The 22620-nt window shown below is 48.7% G+C and overlaps 1 protein-coding gene across 1 annotated transcript in view; it reads right to left on the minus strand.

Annotated features, from left to right (window-relative positions):
• LOC138492760 (torsin-like protein) overlaps window positions 1-22354 on the minus strand; it is a 243520-nt gene extending 221166 nt beyond the window's left edge. The window contains exon 1 of the mRNA XM_069620139.1: window positions 22279-22354. Within this exon, the coding sequence (XP_069476240.1) occupies window positions 22279-22354 (76 nt within the window). The remainder of the gene's footprint in view (window positions 1-22278) is intronic.
• Window positions 22355-22620: the final 266 nt, after the last annotated feature.

A 22620-nucleotide genomic window follows, 5' to 3' on the forward strand; every position in this document is an offset into this window, starting at 1 on the left:
CACAGCCAAAGCATCATTATCTGAGAGACTCCACGCAGAGCCAAAGCAGCTTTATCTGAGTGACCACGCAGAGACAAAGCATCATTATCTGAGCGATTCCATGCAGGGTCAAAGCATCATTATCTGAGAGACTCCACGCAGAGCCAAAGCATCATTATCTGAGCGACGACATGCTGAGCCAAAGCATCATTATCTGAGTGATTCCATGCAGAGTCAAAGCATCATTATCTGAGAGACTCCACGCAGAGCCAAAGCATCATTATCTGAGCGACGACATGCTGAGCCAAAGCATCATTATCTGAGTGATTCCACGCAGAGCCAAAGCATCATTATCTGAGCGACTCCACGCTGAGCCAAAGCATCATTATCAAAGCAGCATTATCTGAGTGACCACGCAGAGAAAAAGCATCATTATCTGAGCGATTCCATGCAGGGTCAATGCATTATCATCTGAGCGACTCCACGCTGAGTCAAATCATCATCATCTGAGTGATTCCATGCAGAGTCAAAGCATCATTATCTGAGAGACTCCACGCAGAGCCAAAGCATCTTTTTCTGAGCGACTCCACGCTGAGCCAAAGCATCATTATCTGAGCGACACCACGCAGAGCCAAAGCATCATTACCTAAGCAATTCCACGCAAGGTCAATGCATCATCATCTGAGTGACTCCACGCTGAAACAAAGCATCATTATCTGAGTGATTCTACGCAGAGCCAAAGCATCAAATATCTGAGCGACTCCACGCAGAGCCAAAGCATCATTATCTGAGCGATTCCACAGAGGGTCAATGCATCATCATCTGAGCGACTCCACACTGAGCCAAAGCATCATTATCTAAGTGACTCCATGCAGAGCCAAAGCTTCATTATCTGAGCGACCACACAGAGCCAAAGCATCATTATCTGAGCGATTCCATGCATGGTAAATGCATTATCATCTGAGTGACTGCACGCTGAGTCAAAGCATCATCATCTGAGCGACTCCACGCTGAACCAAAGCATCATTATCTGAGCGACTCCACGCAGGGTCAAAGCATCATTTTCTGAGTGATTCTATGCCGGGTCTATGCATTATCATCTGACGACTCCAAACTGAGCCAAAGCATCATTATCTGAGCGATTCCACAGAGGGTCAATGCATCATCATCTGAGCGACTCCACGCTGAGCCAAAGCATCATTATCTGAGTGACTCCATGCAGAGCCAAAGCTTCATTATCTGAGAGACCACACAGAGCCAAAGCATCATTATCTGAGCGATTCCATGCATGGTAAATGCATTATCATCTGAGTGACTCCACGCAGAGCCAAAGCATCATTATCTGAGCGATTCCATGCAGAGCCAAAGCATCATTATCTGAGCGACTCCACGCAGGGCCAAAGCATCATTATCTGAGCGATTCCATACAGAGTCAATGCATCATAATCTGAGTGACTGCACGCTGAGCCAAAGCATCATTATCTGAGCGATTCCACGCAGAGCCAAAGCATCATTATCTGAGTGACTCCACGCAGAGTCAAAGCATCATTATCTGAGCGACTCCATGCAGAGCCAAAGCATCATTATCTGAGTGACTCCAAGCTGACCCAAAGCATCATTATCTGAGCCATTCCACTCAGAGCCAAAGCATCATTATCCGAGCGACTCCACGCTGAGCCAAAGCATCATTATCTGAGCGATTCCATGCAAAGCCAAAGCATCATTATCTGAGCGACTCCACGCAGAGTCAAAGCATCATCATCTGAGCGACTCCACATTGAGTCAAAGCATCATCATCTGAGCGACTCCACACAGAGTCAAAACATCATTATATGAGCGACTCCACGCAGAGCCAAAGCATCATTATCTGAGCGACTCCACGCTGAGCCAAAGTATAATAATCTGAGCGACTCCACGCTGAGCCAAAGCATCATTATCTGAGTGACCATGCAGAGCCAAAGCATCATTATCTGAGCGACTCCACGCTGAGCCAAAGCATCATTATCTGAGTGACCATGCAGAGCCAAAGCATCATTATCTGAGCGATTTCACGCAGGGTCAATGCATTATCATCTGAGCGACTCCACGCTGAGTCAAAGCATCATCATCTGAGCGACTCCATGCTGAGCCAAAGCATCATTATCTGAGGGACTCCACGTAGAGCCAAAGCATCATTATCTGAGTGATTCCATGCTTAGCCAAAGCATCATTATCTGAGCAATTCCACACAGAGTCAAGGCATCATCATCTGAGCTACTCCACGCTGAGCCAAAGCATCATTATCTGAGCGATTCCACACATAGCCAAAGCATCATTATCTGAGTGACTCCAAGCAGAGACAAAGCATCACTATCTGAGCGACCAAGCAGAGCCAAAGAATCATTATCTGAGCGATTCCACGCGGGGTCAATGCATTATCATCTGAGCGACTCCACGCTGAGTCAAATCATCATCATCTGAGTGATTCCATGCAGAGCCAAAGCATCATTATCTGAGCGACTCCACGCAGGGCCAAAGCATCATTATCTGAGCGATTCCATACAGAGTCAATGCATCATAATCTGAGTGACTGCACGCTGAGCCAAAGCATCATTATCTGAGCGATTCCACGCAGAGCCAAAGCATCATTATCTGAGTGACTCCACGCAGAGTCAAAGCATCATTATCTGAGCGACTCCATGCAGAGCCAAAGCATCATTATCTGAGTGACTCCAAGCTGACCCAAAGCATCATTATCTGAGCCATTCCACTCAGAGCCAAAGCATCATTATCCGAGCGACTCCACGCTGAGCCAAAGCATCATTATCTGAGCGATTCCATGCAAAGCCAAAGCATCATTATCTGAGCGACTCCACGCAGAGTCAAAGCATCATCATCTGAGCGACTCCACATTGAGTCAAAGCATCATCATCTGAGCGACTCCACACAGAGTCAAAACATCATTATATGAGCGACTCCACGCAGAGCCAAAGCATCATTATCTGAGCGACTCCACGCTGAGCCAAAGTATAATAATCTGAGCGACTCCACGCTGAGCCAAAGCATCATTATCTGAGTGACCATGCAGAGCCAAAGCATCATTATCTGAGCGACTCCACGCTGAGCCAAAGCATCATTATCTGAGTGACCATGCAGAGCCAAAGCATCATTATCTGAGCGATTTCACGCAGGGTCAATGCATTATCATCTGAGCGACTCCACGCTGAGTCAAAGCATCATCATCTGAGCGACTCCATGCTGAGCCAAAGCATCATTATCTGAGGGACTCCACGTAGAGCCAAAGCATCATTATCTGAGTGATTCCATGCTTAGCCAAAGCATCATTATCTGAGCAATTCCACACAGAGTCAAGGCATCATCATCTGAGCTACTCCACGCTGAGCCAAAGCATCATTATCTGAGCGATTCCACACATAGCCAAAGCATCATTATCTGAGTGACTCCAAGCAGAGACAAAGCATCACTATCTGAGCGACCAAGCAGAGCCAAAGAATCATTATCTGAGCGATTCCACGCGGGGTCAATGCATTATCATCTGAGCGACTCCACGCTGAGTCAAATCATCATCATCTGAGTGATTCCATGCAGAGCCAAAGCATCATTATCTGAGCGACTCCACGCAGGGCCAAAGCATCATTATCTGAGCGATTCCATACAGAGTCAATGCATCATAATCTGAGTGACTGCACGCTGAGCCAAAGCATCATTATCTGAGCGATTCCACGCAGAGCCAAAGCATCATTATCTGAGTGACTCCACGCAGAGTCAAAGCATCATTATCTGAGCGACTCCATGCAGAGCCAAAGCATCATTATCTGAGTGACTCCAAGCTGACCCAAAGCATCATTATCTGAGCCATTCCACTCAGAGCCAAAGCATCATTATCCGAGCGACACCACGCTGAGCCAAAGCATCATTATCTGAGCGATTCCATGCAAAGCCAAAGCATCATTATCTGAGCGACTCCACGCAGAGTCAAAGCATCATCATCTGAGCGACTCCACATTGAGTCAAAGCATCATCATCTGAGCGACTCCACACAGAGTCAAAACATCATTATATGAGCGACTCCACGCAGAGCCAAAGCATCATTATCTGAGCGACTCCACGCTGAGCCAAAGTATAATTATCTGAGCGACTCCACGCTGAGCCAAAGCATCATTATCTGAGTGACCATGCAGAGCCAAAGCATCATTATCTGAGCGACTCCACGCTGAGCCAAAGCATCATTATCTGAGTGACCATGCAGAGCCAAAGCATCATTATCAGAGCGATTTCACGCAGGGTCAATGCATTATCATCTGAGCGACTCCACGCTGAGTCAAAGCATCATCATCTGAGCGACTCCATGCTGAGCCAAAGCATCATTATCTGAGGGACTCCACGTAGAGCCAAAGCATCATTATCTGAGTGATTCCATGCTTAGCCAAAGCATCATTATCTGAGCAATTCCACACAGAGTCAAGGCATCATCATCTGAGCTACTCCACGCTGAGCCAAAGCATCATTATCTCAGCGATTCCACACATAGCCAAAGCATCATTATCTGAGTGACTCCAAGCAGAGACAAAGCATCACTATCTGAGCGACCAAGCAGAGCCAAAGAATCATTATCTGAGCGATTCCACGCGGGGTCAATGCATTATCATCTGAGCGACTCCACGCTGAGTCAAATCATCATCATCTGAGTGATTCCATAGAGAGTCAAAGCATCATTATCTGAGCGACTCCACGCAGAGTCAAAGCATCATCATCTGAGTGACTCCACACAAAGTCAAAACATCATCATCTGAGTGACTCCACACAGAGTCAAAGCATCATCATCTGAGCGACTCCACACAGAGTCAATGCATCATTATCTTAGCGACTCCACGCAGAGCCAAAGCATCATTATCTGATCAACTCCACGCTGAGCCAAAGCATCATTATCTGAGCGATTCCACGCAGAGCCAAAGCATCATTATATGAGCAATTCCACACAGAGTCATCTGAGCGACTCCACGCTGAGCCAAAGCATCATTATCTGAGCGATTCCACGCAGAGCCAAAGCATCATTATCTGAGCAATTCCACACAGAGTCATCTGAGCGACTCCACGCTGAGCCAAAGCATCATTATCTGAGCGATTCCACGCAGAGCCAAAGCATCATTATATGAGCGACTCCACGCAGAGTCAAAGCATCATTATCTATCATCATCTGAGCGACTCCACACACAGTCAAAGCATCATCATCTGAGCGACTCCACACAGAGTCAAAGCATCATTATCTGAGCGACTCCACTCAGAGCCGCCAAATCATAATTATCTGAGCAACATCACAATGAGCCAAAGTATAATTATCTGAGCGACTCCACGCTGAGCCAATCCATCATTATCTGAGCGATTCCACGCTGAGCCAAAGCATCATTATCTTAGCGATTCCACACAGAGTCAATGCATCATCAACTGAGCGCTCCACGCTGAGCCAAAGCATCATTATCTGAGCAATTCCACGCAGAGTCAAAACATCATTATATGAGCGACTCCACGCAGAGCCAAAGCATAATTATCTGAGCGACTCCCCGCTGAGCCAAAGTATAATTATCTGAGCGACTCCACGCTGAGCCAAAGCATCATTATCTGAGTGACCATACAGAGCCAAAGCATCATTATCTGAGCAATTTCACGCAGGGTCAATGCATTATCATCTGAGCGATTCCACGCTGAGCCAAAGCATCATCACCTGAGCGACTCCATGCTGAGCCAAAGCATCATTATCTGAGCGACTCCACGCAGGGTCAAAGCATAATTATCTGAGCGACTCCACGCAGAGCCAAAGCATCATTATCTGAGGGACTCCACGCAGAGCCAAAGCATCATTATCTGAGTGATTCCATGCTTAGCCAAAGCATCATTATCTGAGCAATTCCACACAGAGTCAAGGCATCATCATCTGAGCTACTCCACGCTGAGCCAAAGCATCATTATCTGAGCGATTCCACACATAGCCAAAGCTTCATTATCTGAGTGACTCCAAGGAGAGACAAAGCATCACTATCTGAGCGACCAAGCCGAGCCAAAGAATCATTATCTGAGCGATTCCACGCGGGGTCAATGCATTATCATCTGAGCGACTCCACGCTGAGTCAAATCATCATCATCTGAGTGATTCCATAGAGAGTCAAAGCATCATTATCTGAGCGACTCCACACAGAGCCAAAGCATCATCATCTGAGTGACTCCACACAAAGTCAAAACATCATCATCTGAGTGACTCCACACAGAGTCAAAGCATCATCATCTGAGCGACTCCACGCTGAGCCAAAGCATCATTATCTGAGCGATTCCACACAGAGTCATCTGAGCGACTCCACGCTGAGCCAAAGCATCATTATCTGAGCGACTCCACGCAGAGTCAAAGCATCATTATCTATCATCATCTGAGCGACTCCACACACAGTCAAAGCATCGTCATCTGAGGGACTCCACACAGAGTCAAAGCATCATTATCTGAGCGACTCCACGCAGAGCCGCCAAATCATAATTATCTGAGCAACATCACACTGAGCCAAAGTATAATTATCTGAGCGACTCCACGCTGAGCCAATCCATCATTATCTGAGCGATTCCACGCTGAGCCAAAGCATCATTATCTTAGCGATTCCACACAGAGTCAATGATTCATCAACTGAGCGCTCCACGCTGAGCTAAAGCATCATTATCTGAGCAATTCCACGCAGAGCCAAAGCATCATTATCTGAGCGACTCCACGCAGAGCCAAAGCATCATTATCTGAGCGACCACACAGAGCCAAAACATCATTATCTGAGCGATTCCACGCAGGGTCAATGCATTATCATCTGAGCGACTCCACGCTGAGTCAAAGCATCATCATCTGAGTGATTCCACAAAGAGTCAAAGCATCATTATCTGAGCGACTCCACGCCGAGTCAAAGCATCATCATCTGAGCGACTCCTCACAGTCAAAGCATCATCATCTGAGCAACTCCACGCATAGTCAAAGCATCATTATCTGAGCAACTCCACGCAGAGCCAAAGCATCATTATCTGAGCGACTCCACGCTGACCCAAAGCACCATTATCTGAGCGATTCCACTCAGAGCCAAAGCATCATTATCTGAGTGACTCCACGCTGAGCCAAAGCATTATTATCTGAGCGATTCCACACAGAGTCAATGCATCATCATCTGAGCGACTCCACGCTGAGCCATAGCATCATTATCTGAGCGATTCCATGCATAGCCAAAGCATCATTATCTGAGCGACTCCGTGCAGAGCCAAAGCATCATTATCTGAGCGATTCCACGCTGAGCCAAAGCATCATTATCTTAGCGATTCCACACAGAGTCAATGCATCATCAACTGAGCGCTCCACGCTGAGCCAAAGCATCATTATCTGAGCAATTCCACGCAGAGTCAAAACATCATTATATGAGCGACTCCACGCAGAGCCAAAGCATCATTATCTGAGCGACTCCACGCTGAGCCAAAGTATAATTATCTGAGCGACTCCACGCTGAGCCAAAGCATCATTATCTGAGTGACCATGCAGAGCCAAAGCATCATTATCTGAGCGATTTCACGCAGGGTCAATGCAATATCATCTGAGCGATTCCACGCTGAGCCAAAGCATCATCACCTGAGCGACTCCATGCTGAGCCAAAGCATCATTATCTGAGCGACTCCACGCAGGGTCAAAGCATAATTATCTGAGCGACTCCACCCATAGCCAAAGCATCATTATCTGAGGGACTCCACGCAGAGCCAAAGCATCATTATCTGAGTGATTCCATGCTTAGCCAAAGCATCATTATCTGAGCAATTCCACACAGAGTCAAGGCATCATCATCTGAGCTACTCCACGCTGAGCCAAAGCATCATTATCTGAGCGATTCCACACATAGCCAAAGCTTCATTATCTGAGTGACTCCAAGGAGAGACAAAGCATCACTATCTGAGCGACCAAGCAGAGCCAAAGAATCATTATCTGAGCGATTCCACGCGGGGTCAATGCATTATCATCTGAGCGACTCCACGCTGAGTCAAATCATCATCATCTGAGTGATTCCATAGAGAGTCAAAGCATCATTATCTGAGCGACTCCACACAGAGCCAAAGCATCATCATCTGAGTGACTCCACACAAAGTCAAAACATCATCATCTGAGTGACTCCACACAGAGTCAAAGCATCATCATCTGAGCGACTCCACGCTGAGCCAAAGCATCATTATCTGAGCGATTCCACACAGAGTCATCTGAGCGACTCCACGCTGAGCCAAAGCATCATTATCTGAGCGACTCCACGCAGAGTCAAAGCATCATTATCTATCATCATCTGAGCGACTCCACACACAGTCAAAGCATCGTCATCTGAGCGACTCCACACAGAGTCAAAGCATCATTATCTGAGCGACTCTACGCAGAGCCGCCAAATCATAATTATCTGAGCAACATCACACTGAGCCAAAGTATAATTATCTGAGCAACTCCACGCTGAGCCAATCCATAATTATCTGAGCGATTCCACGCTGAGCCAAAGCATCATTATCTTAGCGATTCCACACAGAGTCAATGATTCATCAACTGAGCGCTCCACGCTGAGCCAAAGCATCATTATCTGAGCAATTCCACGCAGAGCGAAAGCATCATTATCTGAGCGACTCCACGCAGAGCCAAAGCATCATTATCTGAGCGACCACACAGAGCCAAAGCATCATTATCTGAGCGATTCCACGCAGGGTCAATGCATTATCATCTGAGCGACTCCACGCTGAGTCAAATCATCATCATCTGAGTGATTCCATAGAGAGTCAAAGCATCATTATCTGAGCGACTCCACGCAGAGTCAAAGCATCATCATCTGAGTGACTCCACACAAAGTCAAAACATCATCATCTGAGTGACTCCACACAGAGTCAAAGCATCATCATCTGAGCGACTCCACACAGAGTCAATGCATCATTATCTTAGCGACTCCACGCAGAGCCAAAGCATCATTATCTGATCAACTCCACGCTGAGCCAAAGCATCATTATCTGAGCGATTCCACACAGAGCCAAAGCATCATTATCTGAGCGACTACACGCTGAGCCAAAGCATCATTATCTGAGCAATTCCACACAGAGTCATCTGAGCGACTCCACGCTGAGCCAAAGCATCATTATCTGAGCGATTCCACGCAGAGCCAAAGCATCATTATCTGAGCGACTCCACGCAGAGTCAAAGCATCATTATCTATCATCATCTGAGCGACTCCACACACAGTCAAAGCATCATCATCTGAGCGACTCCACACAGAGTCAAAGCATCATTATCTGAGCGACTCCACTCAGAGCCGCCAAATCATAATTATCTGAGCAACATCACACTGAGCCAAAGTATAATTATCTGAGCGACTCCACGCTGAGCCAATCCATCATTATCTGAGCGATTCCACGCTGAGCCAAAGCATCATTATCTTAGCGATTCCACACAGAGTCAATGCATCATCAACTGAGCGCTCCACGCTGAGCCAAAGCATCATTATCTGAGCAATTCCACGCAGAGTCAAAACATCATTATATGAGCGACTCCACGCAGAGCCAAAGCATCATTATCTGAGCGACTCCACGCTGAGCCAAAGTATAATTATCTGAGCAATTCCACGCAGAGTCAAAACATCATTATATGAGCGACTCCACGCAGAGCCAAAGCATCATTATCTGAGCGACTCCACGCTGAGCCAAAGTATAATTATCTGAGCGACTCCACGCTGAGCCAAAGCATCATTATCTGAGTGACCATGCAGAGCCAAAGCATCATTATCTGAGCGATTTCACGCAGGGTCAATGCATTATCATCTGAGCGATTCCACGCTGAGCCAAAGCATCATCACCTGAGCGACTCAATGCTGAGCCAAAGCATCATTATCTGAGCGACTCCACGCAGGGTCAAAGCATAATTATCTGAGCGACTCCACGCAGAGCCAAAGCATCATTATCTGAGGGACTCCACGCAGAGCCAAAGCATCATTATCTGAGTGATTCCATGCTTAGCCAAAGCATCATTATCTGAGCAATTCCACACAGAGTCAAGGCATCATCATCTGAGCTACTCCACGCTGAGCCAAAGCATCATTATCTGAGCGATTCCACACATAGCCAAAGCTTCATTATCTGAGTGACTCCAAGGAGAGACAAAGCATCACTATCTGAGCGACCAAGCAGAGCCAAAGAATCATTATCTGAGCGATTCCACGCGGGGTCAATGCATTATCATCTGAGCGACTCCACGCTGAGTCAAATCATCATCATCTGAGTGATTCCATAGAGAGTCAAAGGGCCTCATTACGACCCTTGCGGAAATGGAAAAATGATGGCGGAAATGCAATACCGCCATCGAACACCGCTCGTTGCGATCATGACCCGTCACCGTAAAGTACGATGCCATTAGCGACACCGCAGTGAACGGCAACGCTAACTGCACCAAGTACGCGCACGCGCGCCTTGCAAAACCGGAATCACCGCCATGGCGCAACGGTACGCGAATTCTGACCCTAGCGGACATGTACTGAACGCCATCAAGCACGTCGTAAAGTACCATTCCGCCATGGCGAGAAATACGGCAACGCGAACCAACCGTAAATGGCCCACTGAGTGCCTGTACTCCACTCCCTGGCCTCATTGCACAACTCCTGGCATGCGCAATGTACTCACACTATGCAACCAGTGAAATCCACAATTCACCCATGCATGCCAACGTAGAAAAGCATGCAGGGGCTCAAAGCGCCCCGTGAGTGGGCATCCATGTACGGCATGTCACCATAGCCGTACTGACGCAGCACAGGCATGTGAAGGTACAACACATCAAAATGAAAATCAAGAACACATGACACAAAACAACAGTAGTCCCCCATCGCTTGCCACCAGCGCAAGGCAACATCCACAACAGCATCCTGAGGGGGATTGCACCAGCCCTGTACTCATGCCAGTAAACAAACCAACCATCAGCAGAAGCATGTACCACACAAGTCGGCAGAGTGACTGAGCAGCCAGGCTCATCCCAAGAGGGGCCGATGGGAGCTGCAGGGCACAGATGGCATCAATACAGAAGCTATTCCAATGGACATGACCCCAGTCCCCCTCCAACAAACGCACGCAAACACAGTCACCTGTGACCAGCCACATTCTGAACAACCCATCATTCCACCAATCGACCTGGCTGACAGGCACCAGTCGGCCAAAAGCCAATCCCCCGCCCCTGAACAGCACATCATGTAAACAGTCACAATGGCAGCCTCTATCCGTGACCATACTGTGCTACGTAGGCAAACGCGGCCAGTACTGTACCACACAACTCAACTCAGAAGGCGGAACACAATGCAGATCATCACGCAATACATACCGCCACAAAGCGAAAATCGCCACATCACCTGCAAAGAACAACGCAACACGACAAATATCGGAATACAATTTAAATGCACATCCAAATGACAAAGGCCCCACAGCAATTTGCAAAATACCACCAAAACAACCATCATCACCGAGGGCTGCATCTGCAATAATTGACCGGCTTCCACTTGTGTGACGCCCTGTACCATCATGGCACACAGGGCTTACATCAACGTTCCAAAAGGCAACATGGAAGCGGCAAGAACCGCAGGCCCGTCCCATGAGGCAGGCACTAGTCGAGCTGAAAGGCCGAAATGTTGCACCTAGCCACCAGTACAGCGTAAGGGCATGTGGCCCATTGGCGATCGTCCCATATGATCGAAATGGTGCTCCACTGATTCACCCGAAGCTGCAGGAGTCGAGAGTAAAAACCATCTGGAGGAGTGGCGTAGAGATGGCATCTGCAATAGGGCAGGAGATACCTGTCACCCAAAAGAAACACAAATCAACCGATTGCATTACGGGACTCATGATGCATTACAATCTTCATTCAACACACCAAATCCACACCCATATGCATGCTAGCCCACTCCAAAGGAATATACACACCCCTAAATCAGTATCGAATCACAACGAAACCAATCGAGCTAAATACACCATTGGCAACGTCGGTTACTGTGCATGCGTCCGTCAAGATAGAACCCATGACATGGGATTAGTAACGTGCCTAGACACAAGTGTATGAAGGCGCGTCGAGACAGGGAGGATCCGACAAGGGCAGATAGACGTATGTCCCACTATGGCAGCCTTGCATCACATAACGCAGGGGAAGGGGAGTGAACCAAAAAACCCATGTACATGGCAGACCCTAAACGGATTCATCAGTCCATGCATCCACACATCATTCCCTCATCCCGCAATGAAAACGCATGAATATTCACTCACATAATATGTGAAACTTCCATCGCGTCTGTGCGTAATGCAGTCCGCCAAAAACCACTGTGCCCCTGGCCGGATCTGTAGTGTTGTGAAGCAAGATGGATTTGGGAACGTCCTGCCTCATCGTCCACTACGCTATTGCGCATCCCATTCAATTCATATCATTCATTGCCTGCTCGTTATGGGCCATGTCCCAAGGACATTCTACAATAGAACGTTACATTTCCAGCCAGACCTGTGGGCGTATCCTCGCCGCTACTTCAAAACCCAAAATGCTGGCCTTCGAATTCCTCACTTGCAACATTACGTCGAAAAGGCTTCTGTGAACGCTTGCATTCACAATTACATCAATGTAGTGCGGCTGTGTGTCATGATGCTAACTGGCTGCAATCACAAATGGTACGCCACGCCCGTCGGTGAATTACGTTACTGTGCTGCATGAGGGTCGCCCATCGATCGAGCCCTACATACCACTGACTCTTCACAGGTATGTAAGCGGCTGCAATCATAGCATGTGTAACAATGGGAGCATAGCATGAAGATCAGTCAAAGTACATCACACTGCCATCGGGATTAGATACATGATTCAAATCCCAAGATGCCATGCGGCCAAATGCAGCCTTACGTGCGGGACGTGCTCGACCAGAAGGGATTGCATCTGCCACAGATTCATTCAATCAGCACAGGTGGAGGCCATACAGGCCGACAGCACATATATTGCAGACCCAAACCCCTCCCACAACCACTCCCACTCCAAAATGCTACCGGCAGGACTAGCGATGTTGGGCCTGGGGTACCAGATAGCACTGCAAGTGCTACAACTACAAGAAGACGACGAACAACAACAGGTACAACAACCGGGCGCACAGGGGAGACGGAGGAGAAGGAGGAGGAGGAGGGCAAGGCAGGGTCAGCAAGGCCCACAAGCACTGCCACTACCACCACGCAGGCGGCCCGCAATCCCACGCCTCCGAGCCGATCCGTTCAACCTCACTGCTGAGCAGATCCACACCCTCTACCGTTTGGACCGGGACACCATAATCGCCATTGTGGACATGACACATGCTGACCTCGTGAGCATGATAGATAGCCCAACCGCCATCCCACCCCTACTGAAGGTGGTGTCTGCACTCCACTTCCTGGCCACAGGCACCTACCAGCACACAGTGGGACAGTTGCATGGCATTTCACAGCCACTGTTCTCACGGACACTCTTCCAAGTGCACAATGCCCTCCTGAAGCACGCCGACGACCACATCACACTACCACGCACGTACCAGGAGATTACCAACGCTAAAGTGGGATTCCATGCACTTGGCGGCATCCCGGGTTGCATTGGTGCCATCGACTGCACCCATGTTGAATTGGTTGTCCCACATGCCATGGAGGTCCAGTACCGCAACCGGAAACAATTTCATTCAATCAATGTGCAAATGGTGTGTGACTCCAACAAGATATTTACGCATTGTTGTGCCAGATTTCCAGGATCTACCCATGATTCTATGGTCCTGAGGAACACAAGAATACCACGCTACATGGAGCGACACGCAGGGCACAGATCCTGGCTACTCGGTGAGTCTCATTCCATGCATGACATCGTGGCCCATTTGATGCGTCAATGACCTTGCAGGGGGGGGGGGGGCTACTTAGCACTATCATTCCACTGACACCCTTTATTCGTCTCATACAGGTGATGCCGGGTATCCACTGAAGAGATGGCTCCTTACACCAATCCGGAACCCACAGAACGAGCATGAGGAGGACTACAACCATGCCCACTCACGTACCCGTGTGGTCATTGAACAGGCATTCGGCCTACTGAAGGCTCGTTTCCGCAGCCTCAGCAGGTCTGGCGGGGCACTCATATACAGCCATGAGAAGGTTTCTAAGATGGTCATGGCATGTGTCATGCTGCACAACATGTGCGTACGTAGAAATGTGCCCATGCCCCCTGACGCTGTACTGCATGCACCTGAAGATGATGATGATGATGAGGGTGGGGATGTGGAGGCACCTCAAGGAGTCCATGAGGCACAGGATGCACGTGCAATCCGACAGAGCATCATAGATGCATGCTTCTAGCAACCACGCATGGTGCCTATTACACGGAAAGGGGACCTGTGGCACTGTGTGTGTGTAGTACAGGCACATTGTGGACTGTACGCCTATGAAGGCCTCGTACGCAAATATCAATGTCCACACATGTCATTGGATGATAATGAGGTGCTGTATTGTTAATGTGATTTGATTTATACACCCTATGGACCCGCCACCCAGTGAAGCCCAACACACCCCCTCCACCCTACTAACTCCCCCCCCAACACCAGTGTCCAAATATGCATGCTGTCCGTGGGTAGACGCTATTGCAAGCCCCCTCTACGGGTATCAGGGGCACCCCTGCCCGTGGAGCGCAGGTTCCTGCCAGATCTGCGTTGGGGGCTGCCCTGGACGGAACTTGCCACGGATGAGGTCTCTGCCTGCTCGCGTCCATGCATGTCTCTGAGGGTTTGTGAGAGCTCCGAGAGCACACGGCGCACAGCAGCAAGTTCAGCACAAACGTCTTTGGACGTCGCATGCAGTTCCCCCCTCAGGCTCTCGGTGCTTTTCTCCATTTGTGCTCTCAGGCTCTCGGTGCTTTTCTCCATTTGTGCTCTCAGGCTCTCGGTGCTTCTCTCCATTTCTCCCCTGAGGCTCTCACTACTTTTCTCTATTTGTGCCCTGAGTGTCTCGGTGGATGTTTCCATGGCTGCCCTGGAACCCCCGCATTCATTTGCATGGTCCTTGAGTAGCGTGGACGCTTCCTGCTGTTGCTCGATCAGCAGGTCGAGGGACTGTTGCCTCTGCTGGGCCATGGACATTTGCGGTGGTGTGACAGGGGGGCTGCTCAACACATGTTGCCTTGGCACAGGACTTGTGGGGGTTGGCCAGTCGTCGTCTTCAGGGTGCCCCTGCGTGGTTTCGTCATGGTGTAGGGGATGGAACATGCAGGGGGATTGGGAAAGGTCATGGATGGTACCTACGTCGCCAGCACTGTTTTCCGTGTCGGAGCATGCTGGCATGACAGCTGTGTCACCTATGGTGCTGCTACCACCAGAGGCAGTGCCATCAGATACGTTCTTTGGGGGGACCTGTGGTGCTGGGGTTGTGGACTTGCTGGCTGCTGGGGTGCCTGTTGCAGTCCCCTCCAGTGTGCTGCCACTTGATTCCTGCTGCTGCCGTGTCTTGATCCTTGCACCTGAGGTGGAGGCTCTTGGGACGTTGGTCCTGGCCCTCTTTGCAGGCGTGCTGGTAGGGGTGTCCTGCAGCTCGTCGTTGGTATCGGACCCTGTGGTGGAGTAAAGAGGGGCGAGCGTTAGTTATGGGTCTGTCGGATTTGGAATGGCAACGTATCAAATGCATTGGGGTGGTACATGAGGCTGATTTGGGACTGGGCCTTGGAGGTGGTCTCATTTTCGTGTGGATTGAGGATGCATTCATTTGGCTGCCTGCAGTTAGGGGGTGCATGCTGCACATGTAGGGGTTGTTTATGGCTTCTTGATTGATTTGTTTGTTCATTCTGACTTTTAGAGGGCGCTGTCAGGGCTAAGTATGTATTGCACTATGGGGTCACATGGTACTGCACATGTTCGTGGTTTGTGGATTTCGCATTGTTTCTCTTGGCCAACCTACCTGATTCTCCGGATGTCGGCACTCCTTTCTCCATCCCTCCGACTCCCTCTATGCTCTCCATTCCTATGGTGGAGGCGCAGATTTCCTCCCAGGGGGTCAACTTGATGGGCGACTCTGAACCCCCCCCGGTAGCTGTGGCGATGTTCCTGTTCGCAGAAAGTATGCTGCGTACGCGGATCCGCAGGTCGTCCCACCGCTTGCGACATTGCTGTGGCGTGCGGGGTGTTGTCCCCACCGCACTTACGCGCTGTGCCACCAGGGCCCATATGGCCTTCTTGTTGGCAAGGGCCGTCCTGGTCATTTGACTGGAGAAGACGACGGCGGAATTTTCCTGTAGGGTCTCGGTGAGCACGGTCAGTTCCTCTCGGGAGAAGTGTACCTGCCGCTTGCGGTCACACGCTTTCTTGGCTACCTTTCCCATATTTATTTTTTTAACTGGGGTTGCTAACGGGTTGGGATGTGTGTCAGGGTCGGATTTTTTATGGTTGTGTTGGGATTCGGTTTTTATAGTTGTGCGGCGTGCTGTTTCCCGTTCCGGCCACATGCTTTTACTTCCGTTTCCGTATATTTACGGTGGCCGTAATTTGCGGTGCACGCTCGTTACGGTGACCGCTCATTACGGTGACCGCTAAGATGGGTGGCGGTATTGCACCTGGTGCAGCGTACGGCGGCGGTAAGGGCCGTTTTGGGGTCATTTCCGCCATCGCAGCCTTTCGGATTCCGCCATGGCGTAATGCTCGTGCCCGATGGGTCGTGATTGGCCGCACTTTGCTCCTTCGTGCAATGGCGGAAACGCTATTTACGCTGTTGCGGTCCGGTCAGTCACTTTCCGCCAGGGTCGTAATGAGGGCCAAAGCATCATTATCTGAGCGACTCCACACAGAGCCAAAGCATCATCATCTGAGTGACTCCACACAAAGTCAAAACATCATCATCTGAGTGACTCCACACAGAGTCAAAGCATCATCATCTGAGCGACTCCACGCTGAGCCAAAGCATCATTATATGAGCGATTCCACACAGAGTCATCTGAGCGACTCCACGCTGAGCCAAAGCATCATTATCTGAGCGACTCCACGCAGAGTCAAAGCATCATTATCTATCATCATCTGAGCGACTCCACACACAGTCAAAGCATCGTCATCTGAGCGACTCCACACAGAGTCAAAGCATCATTATCTGAGCGACTCCACGCAGAGCCGCCAAATCATAATTATCTGAGCAACATCACACTGAGCCAAAGTATCATTATCTGAGCGACTCCACGCTGAGCCAATCCATCATTATCTGAGCGATTCCACGCTGAGCCAAAGCATCATTATCTTAGCGATTCCACACAGAGTCAATGATTCATCAACTGAGCGCTCCACGCTGAGCCAAAGCATCATTATCTGAGCAATTCCACGCAGAGCCAAAGCATCATTATCTGAGCGACTCCACGCAGAGCCAAAGCATCATTATCTGAGCGACCACACAGAGCCAAAACATCATTATCTGAGCGATTCCACGCAGGGTCAATGCATTATCATCTGAGCGACTCCACGCTGAGTCAAAGCATCATCATCTGAGTGATTCCACAAAGAGTCAAAGCATCATTATCTGAGCGACTCCACGCCGAGTCAAAGCATCATCATCTGAGCGACTCCACGCATAGTCAAAGCATCATTATCTGAGCAACTCCACGCAGAGCCAAAGCATCATTATCTGAGCGACTCCACGCTGACCCAAAGCACCATTATCTGAGCGATTCCACTCAGAGCCAAAGCATCATTATCTGAGTGACTCCACGCTGAGCCAAAGCATTATTATCTGAGCGATTCCACACAGAGTCAATGCATCATCATCTGAGCGACTCCACGCTGAGCCATAGCATCATTATCTGAGCGATTCCATGCATAGCCAAAGCATCATTATCTGAGCGACTCCATGCAGAGCCAAAGCATCATTATCTGAGCGATTCCACGCTGAGCCAAAGCATCATTATCTTAGCGATTCCACACAGAGTCAATGCATCATCAACTGAGCGCTCCACGCTGAGCCAAAGCATCATTATCTGAGCAATTCCACGCAGAGTCAAAACATCATTATATGAGCGACTCCACGCAGAGCCAAAGCATCATTATCTGAGCGACTCCACGCTGAGCCAAAGTATAATTATCTGAGCGACTCCACGCTGAGCCAAAGCATCATTATCTGAGTGACCATGCAGAGCCAAAGCATCATTATCTGAGCGATTTCACGCAGGGTCAATGCATTATCATCTGAGCGATTCCACGCTGAGCCAAAGCATCATCACCTGAGCGACTCCATGCTGAGCCAAAGCATCATTATCTGAGCGACTCCACGCAGGGTCAAAGCATAATTATCTGAGCGACTCCACCCAGAGCCAAAGCATCATTATCTGAGGGACTCCACGCAGAGCCAAAGCATCATTATCTGAGTGATTCCATGCTTAGCCAAAGCATCATTATCTGAGCAATTCCACACAGAGTCAAGGCATCATCATCTGAGCTACTCCACGCTGAGCCAAAGCATCATTATCTGAGCGATTCCACACATAGCCAAAGCTTCATTATCTGAGTGACTCCAAGGAGAGACAAAGCATCACTATCTGAGCGACCAAGCAGAGCCAAAGAATCATTATCTGAGCGATTCCACGCGGGGTCAATGCATTATCATCTGAGCGACTCCACGCTGAGTCAAATCATCATCATCTGAGTGATTCCATAGAGAGTCAAAGCATCATTATCTGAGCGACTCCACACAGAGCCAAAGCATCATCATCTGAGTGACTCCACACAAAGTCAAAACATCATCATCTGAGTGACTCCACACAGAGTCAAAGCATCATCATCTGAGCGACTCCACGCTGAGCCAAAGCATCATTATCTGAGCGATTCCACACAGAGTCATCTGAGCGACTCCACGCTGAGCCAAAGCATCATTATCTGAGCGACTCCACGCAGAGTCAAAGCATCATTATCTATCATCATCTGAGCGACTCCACACACAGTCAAAGCATCGTCATCTGAGCGACTCCACACAGAGTCAAAGCATCATTATCTGAGCGACTCTACGCAGAGCCGCCAAATCATAATTATCTGAGCAACATCACACTGAGCCAAAGTATAATTATCTGAGCAACTCCACGCTGAGCCAATCCATAATTATCTGAGCGATTCCACGCTGAGCCAAAGCATCATTATCTTAGCGATTCCACACAGAGTCAATGATTCATCAACTGAGCGCTCCACGCTGAGCCAAAGCATCATTATCTGAGCAATTCCACGCAGAGCGAAAGCATCATTATCTGAGCGACTCCACGCAGAGCCAAAGCATCATTATCTGAGCGACCACACAGAGCCAAAGCATCGTTATCTGAGCGATTCCACGCAGGGTCAATGCATTATCATCTGAGCGACTCCACGCTGAGTCAAAGCATCATCATCTGAGTGATTCCACAAAGAGTCAAAGCATCATTATCTGAGCGACTCCACGCCGAGTCAAAGCATCATCATCTGAGCGACTCCTCACAGAGTCAAAGCATCATCATCTGAGCAACTCCACGCATAGTCAAAGCATCATTATCTGAGCAACTCCACGCAGAGCCAAAGCATCATTATCTGAGCGACTCCACGCTGACCCAAAGCACCATTATCTGAGCGATTCCACTCAGAGCCAAAGCATCATTATCTGAGTGACTCCACACTGAGCCAAAGCATTATTATCTGAGCGATTCCACACAGAGTCAATGCATCATCATCTGAGCGACTCCACGCTGAGCCATAGCATCATTATCTGAGCGATTCCATGCATAGCCAAAGCATCATTATCTGAGCGACTCCATGCAGAGCCAAAGCATCATTATCTGAGCGATTCCACGCAGGGTCAATGCATCATCATCTGAGCGACTCCACGCTGAGCCAAATCATCATTATCTGAGCGATTCCATGCAGAGCCAAAGCATCATTATCTGAGCGACTCCACGCAGAGCCAAAGCATCATTATCTGAGCGATTCCACTGAGGGTCAATGCATCGTCATGTGAGCGAATCCACGCTTTACCAAAGCATCATTATCTGAACGACTCCACGCAGAGACAAAGCTTCATTATCTGAGCGACCACGCAGATCCAAAGCATCATTATCTGAGCGATTCCATGCAGGGTCAATGAATCATCATCTGAGCGACTCCACGGTGAGCCAAAGCATCATTATCTGAGCGACTCCACGCAAGGTCAAAGCATCATTATCTGAGCGATTCCACGCAGGGTAAATGCATTATCATCTGAGCGACTCCACGCGGAGGCGAAGCATCATCATTTGAGTGATTCCATGCAGAGTCAAAGCATCATTATTTGAGCGATTCCATGCAGGGTCAATGCATCATCATCTGAGTGACTCCACGCTGACGCAAAGCATCATCATCTGACCGGTTCCAAGCAGTGTCAAAGCATAATTATCTGAGCGACTCCACGCTGAGCCAAAGCATCATTATCTGAGCGATTCCACACAGCGTCAATGCATCATCATTTGAGCGACTCCACGCTGAGGCAATGCATCATCATCTGAGTGATTCCACGCAGAGTCAAAGCATCATCATCTGACCGATTCCAAGCAGTGTCAAAGCATAATTATCTGAGCGACTCCATGCTGAGCCAAAGCATCATTATCTGAGCGATTCCACACAGCGTCAATGCATTATCATTTGAGCGACTCCACGCTGAGGCAATGCATCATCATCTGAGTGATTCCACGCAGAGTCAAAGCATCATCATCTGACCGATTCCAAGCAGTGTCAAAGCATCATTATCTGAGCAGCTCCACGCTGAGCCAAAGCATCAATATTTGAGCAATTCCATGCGGCGTCAATGCATTATCATCTGAGAGACTCCACGCAGAGTCAAAGCATCATCATCTGACCGATTCCAAGCATTGTCAAAGCATCATTATCTGAGCGACACAATGCTGAGCCAAAGCATCATTATCTGAGCGATTCCACGCGGCGTCAAAGCATTATCATCTGAGCGACTCCACGCTGAGGCAAACCATCATCATCTGAGTGATTCCACGCAGAGTCAAAGCATCATCATCTGAGCAACTCCGCACAGAGTCAACGCATCATCATCTGAGCGACTCCACGCAGAATCAAAGAATCATTATTTGAGCAACTCCACCCGGAGTCCAAGCATCATCATCTAAGCAACTCCACACTGAGTCAAAGCATCATTATCTGAGCGACTCCACACAGAGTCAAAGCATCATCATCTGAGCGACTCCACGCAGAGTCAAAGCATCATCATCTGAGCGACTCCGCAGAGAGTCAAAGGATCATTATCTGAGGGACGTAACTGCAGAATCAAGAATACTAGGATATTAAGCGTCTACATCCCAGAATCAAGAGACAGTCCTCTATGGACGGACTTCATCTCAGATTCAAGAGACAGTCCTCTATGGACAGACTTCATCTCAGAATCAAGAGATAGTCCTCTATCGACCAACTCCACCCCAGAATCAAGAGACAGTCCTCTATCGATGAACTCCACCCGAGAATCAAGAGACAGTCCTCCATCGATGAACTCCACCCCAGAATCAAGAGACAGTGTTCTATTGACGGATTCCACCCCAGAATCAAGACACACACAGTCCTCTATCGATGGATTCCACCACAGTATCAAGAGAGAGTCCTCCATCGATGAACCCCAACCCAAAATCAAGAGACAGTCCTGTATCGGTGAATTCCACCCCAGTATCAAGAGACAGTCCCCTATCGATAGAGTTCCCCTAGAATAAAGAGACAGTCCTCCATTGATGAACTCCAGCCCAGAATCAAGAGACAGTCCTCCATTGATGAACTCCAGCCCAGACTCAAGAGATAGTCCTTTTTCTACAGAGTTCCCCCAGAATCAAGAGACAGTCCTGTAGAGGAGCAGACATACACATCCGCAGGTGATCCTACCCCCTACTTCCACTTTATTGGAGACATGAGACCGTGCCCTGTATAGCACCAGCTATTGTACCAATACTGCAGTGAATATTTGGAAGACGGTATCCATTAAGACAACCATACTGAACGTACCCTCGAGTTGATGTCAGCCTGCAAGAGGAAATTCTTGAAGGAATATGAGAAAGAGCTAAGAACATGGACTGATGACATCATAAGCAAGTGTGCACAAAGTCCTGAAATACTGAATGAAGACAATGCATGAATCCTAGAGGGGAATTGACGAAGTAAAGAATCAAGTGAACCTTAAAAGTGTAACAGAAGAAGATTACACGTTAGAGAGCGCTTCTGAAATCAGAAGTATAAAGAATGTACATACGCTGAAACGCACGATAGATCAAGCCATCGTACAGGCTAGCTACAAGTAGCGAATAGAATGTAGGCGGAGCCGCCATTGTACAGAAAATGGACATTGGTAGCATGAAATAATAAGCCAAAGAATCATGAAGAGAAAATGGAACGCTGTGTCACAGTAGAACAGCAGTTTATTGGATCTGCATTGGGAGAATGTCTGTCCTGAAGTCAAGAACTGAGCAGTCGAGGTCAGCTCTCTACGCTGAAGAAGAAAGTGTGTGCGTAGGATGAATCCTCTCACGTTAGTGTGCAAGAATGAACATAATGGATGCCAAGTCTTAATTCATTTAAAACATTTAAAAGCTTC

This window comes from Ambystoma mexicanum, chromosome 10, assembly GCF_040938575.1.
Source record: "Ambystoma mexicanum isolate Mex_15411 chromosome 10, UKY_AmexF1_1, whole genome shotgun sequence".
NCBI lineage: Eukaryota > Metazoa > Chordata > Amphibia > Caudata > Ambystomatidae > Ambystoma > Ambystoma mexicanum.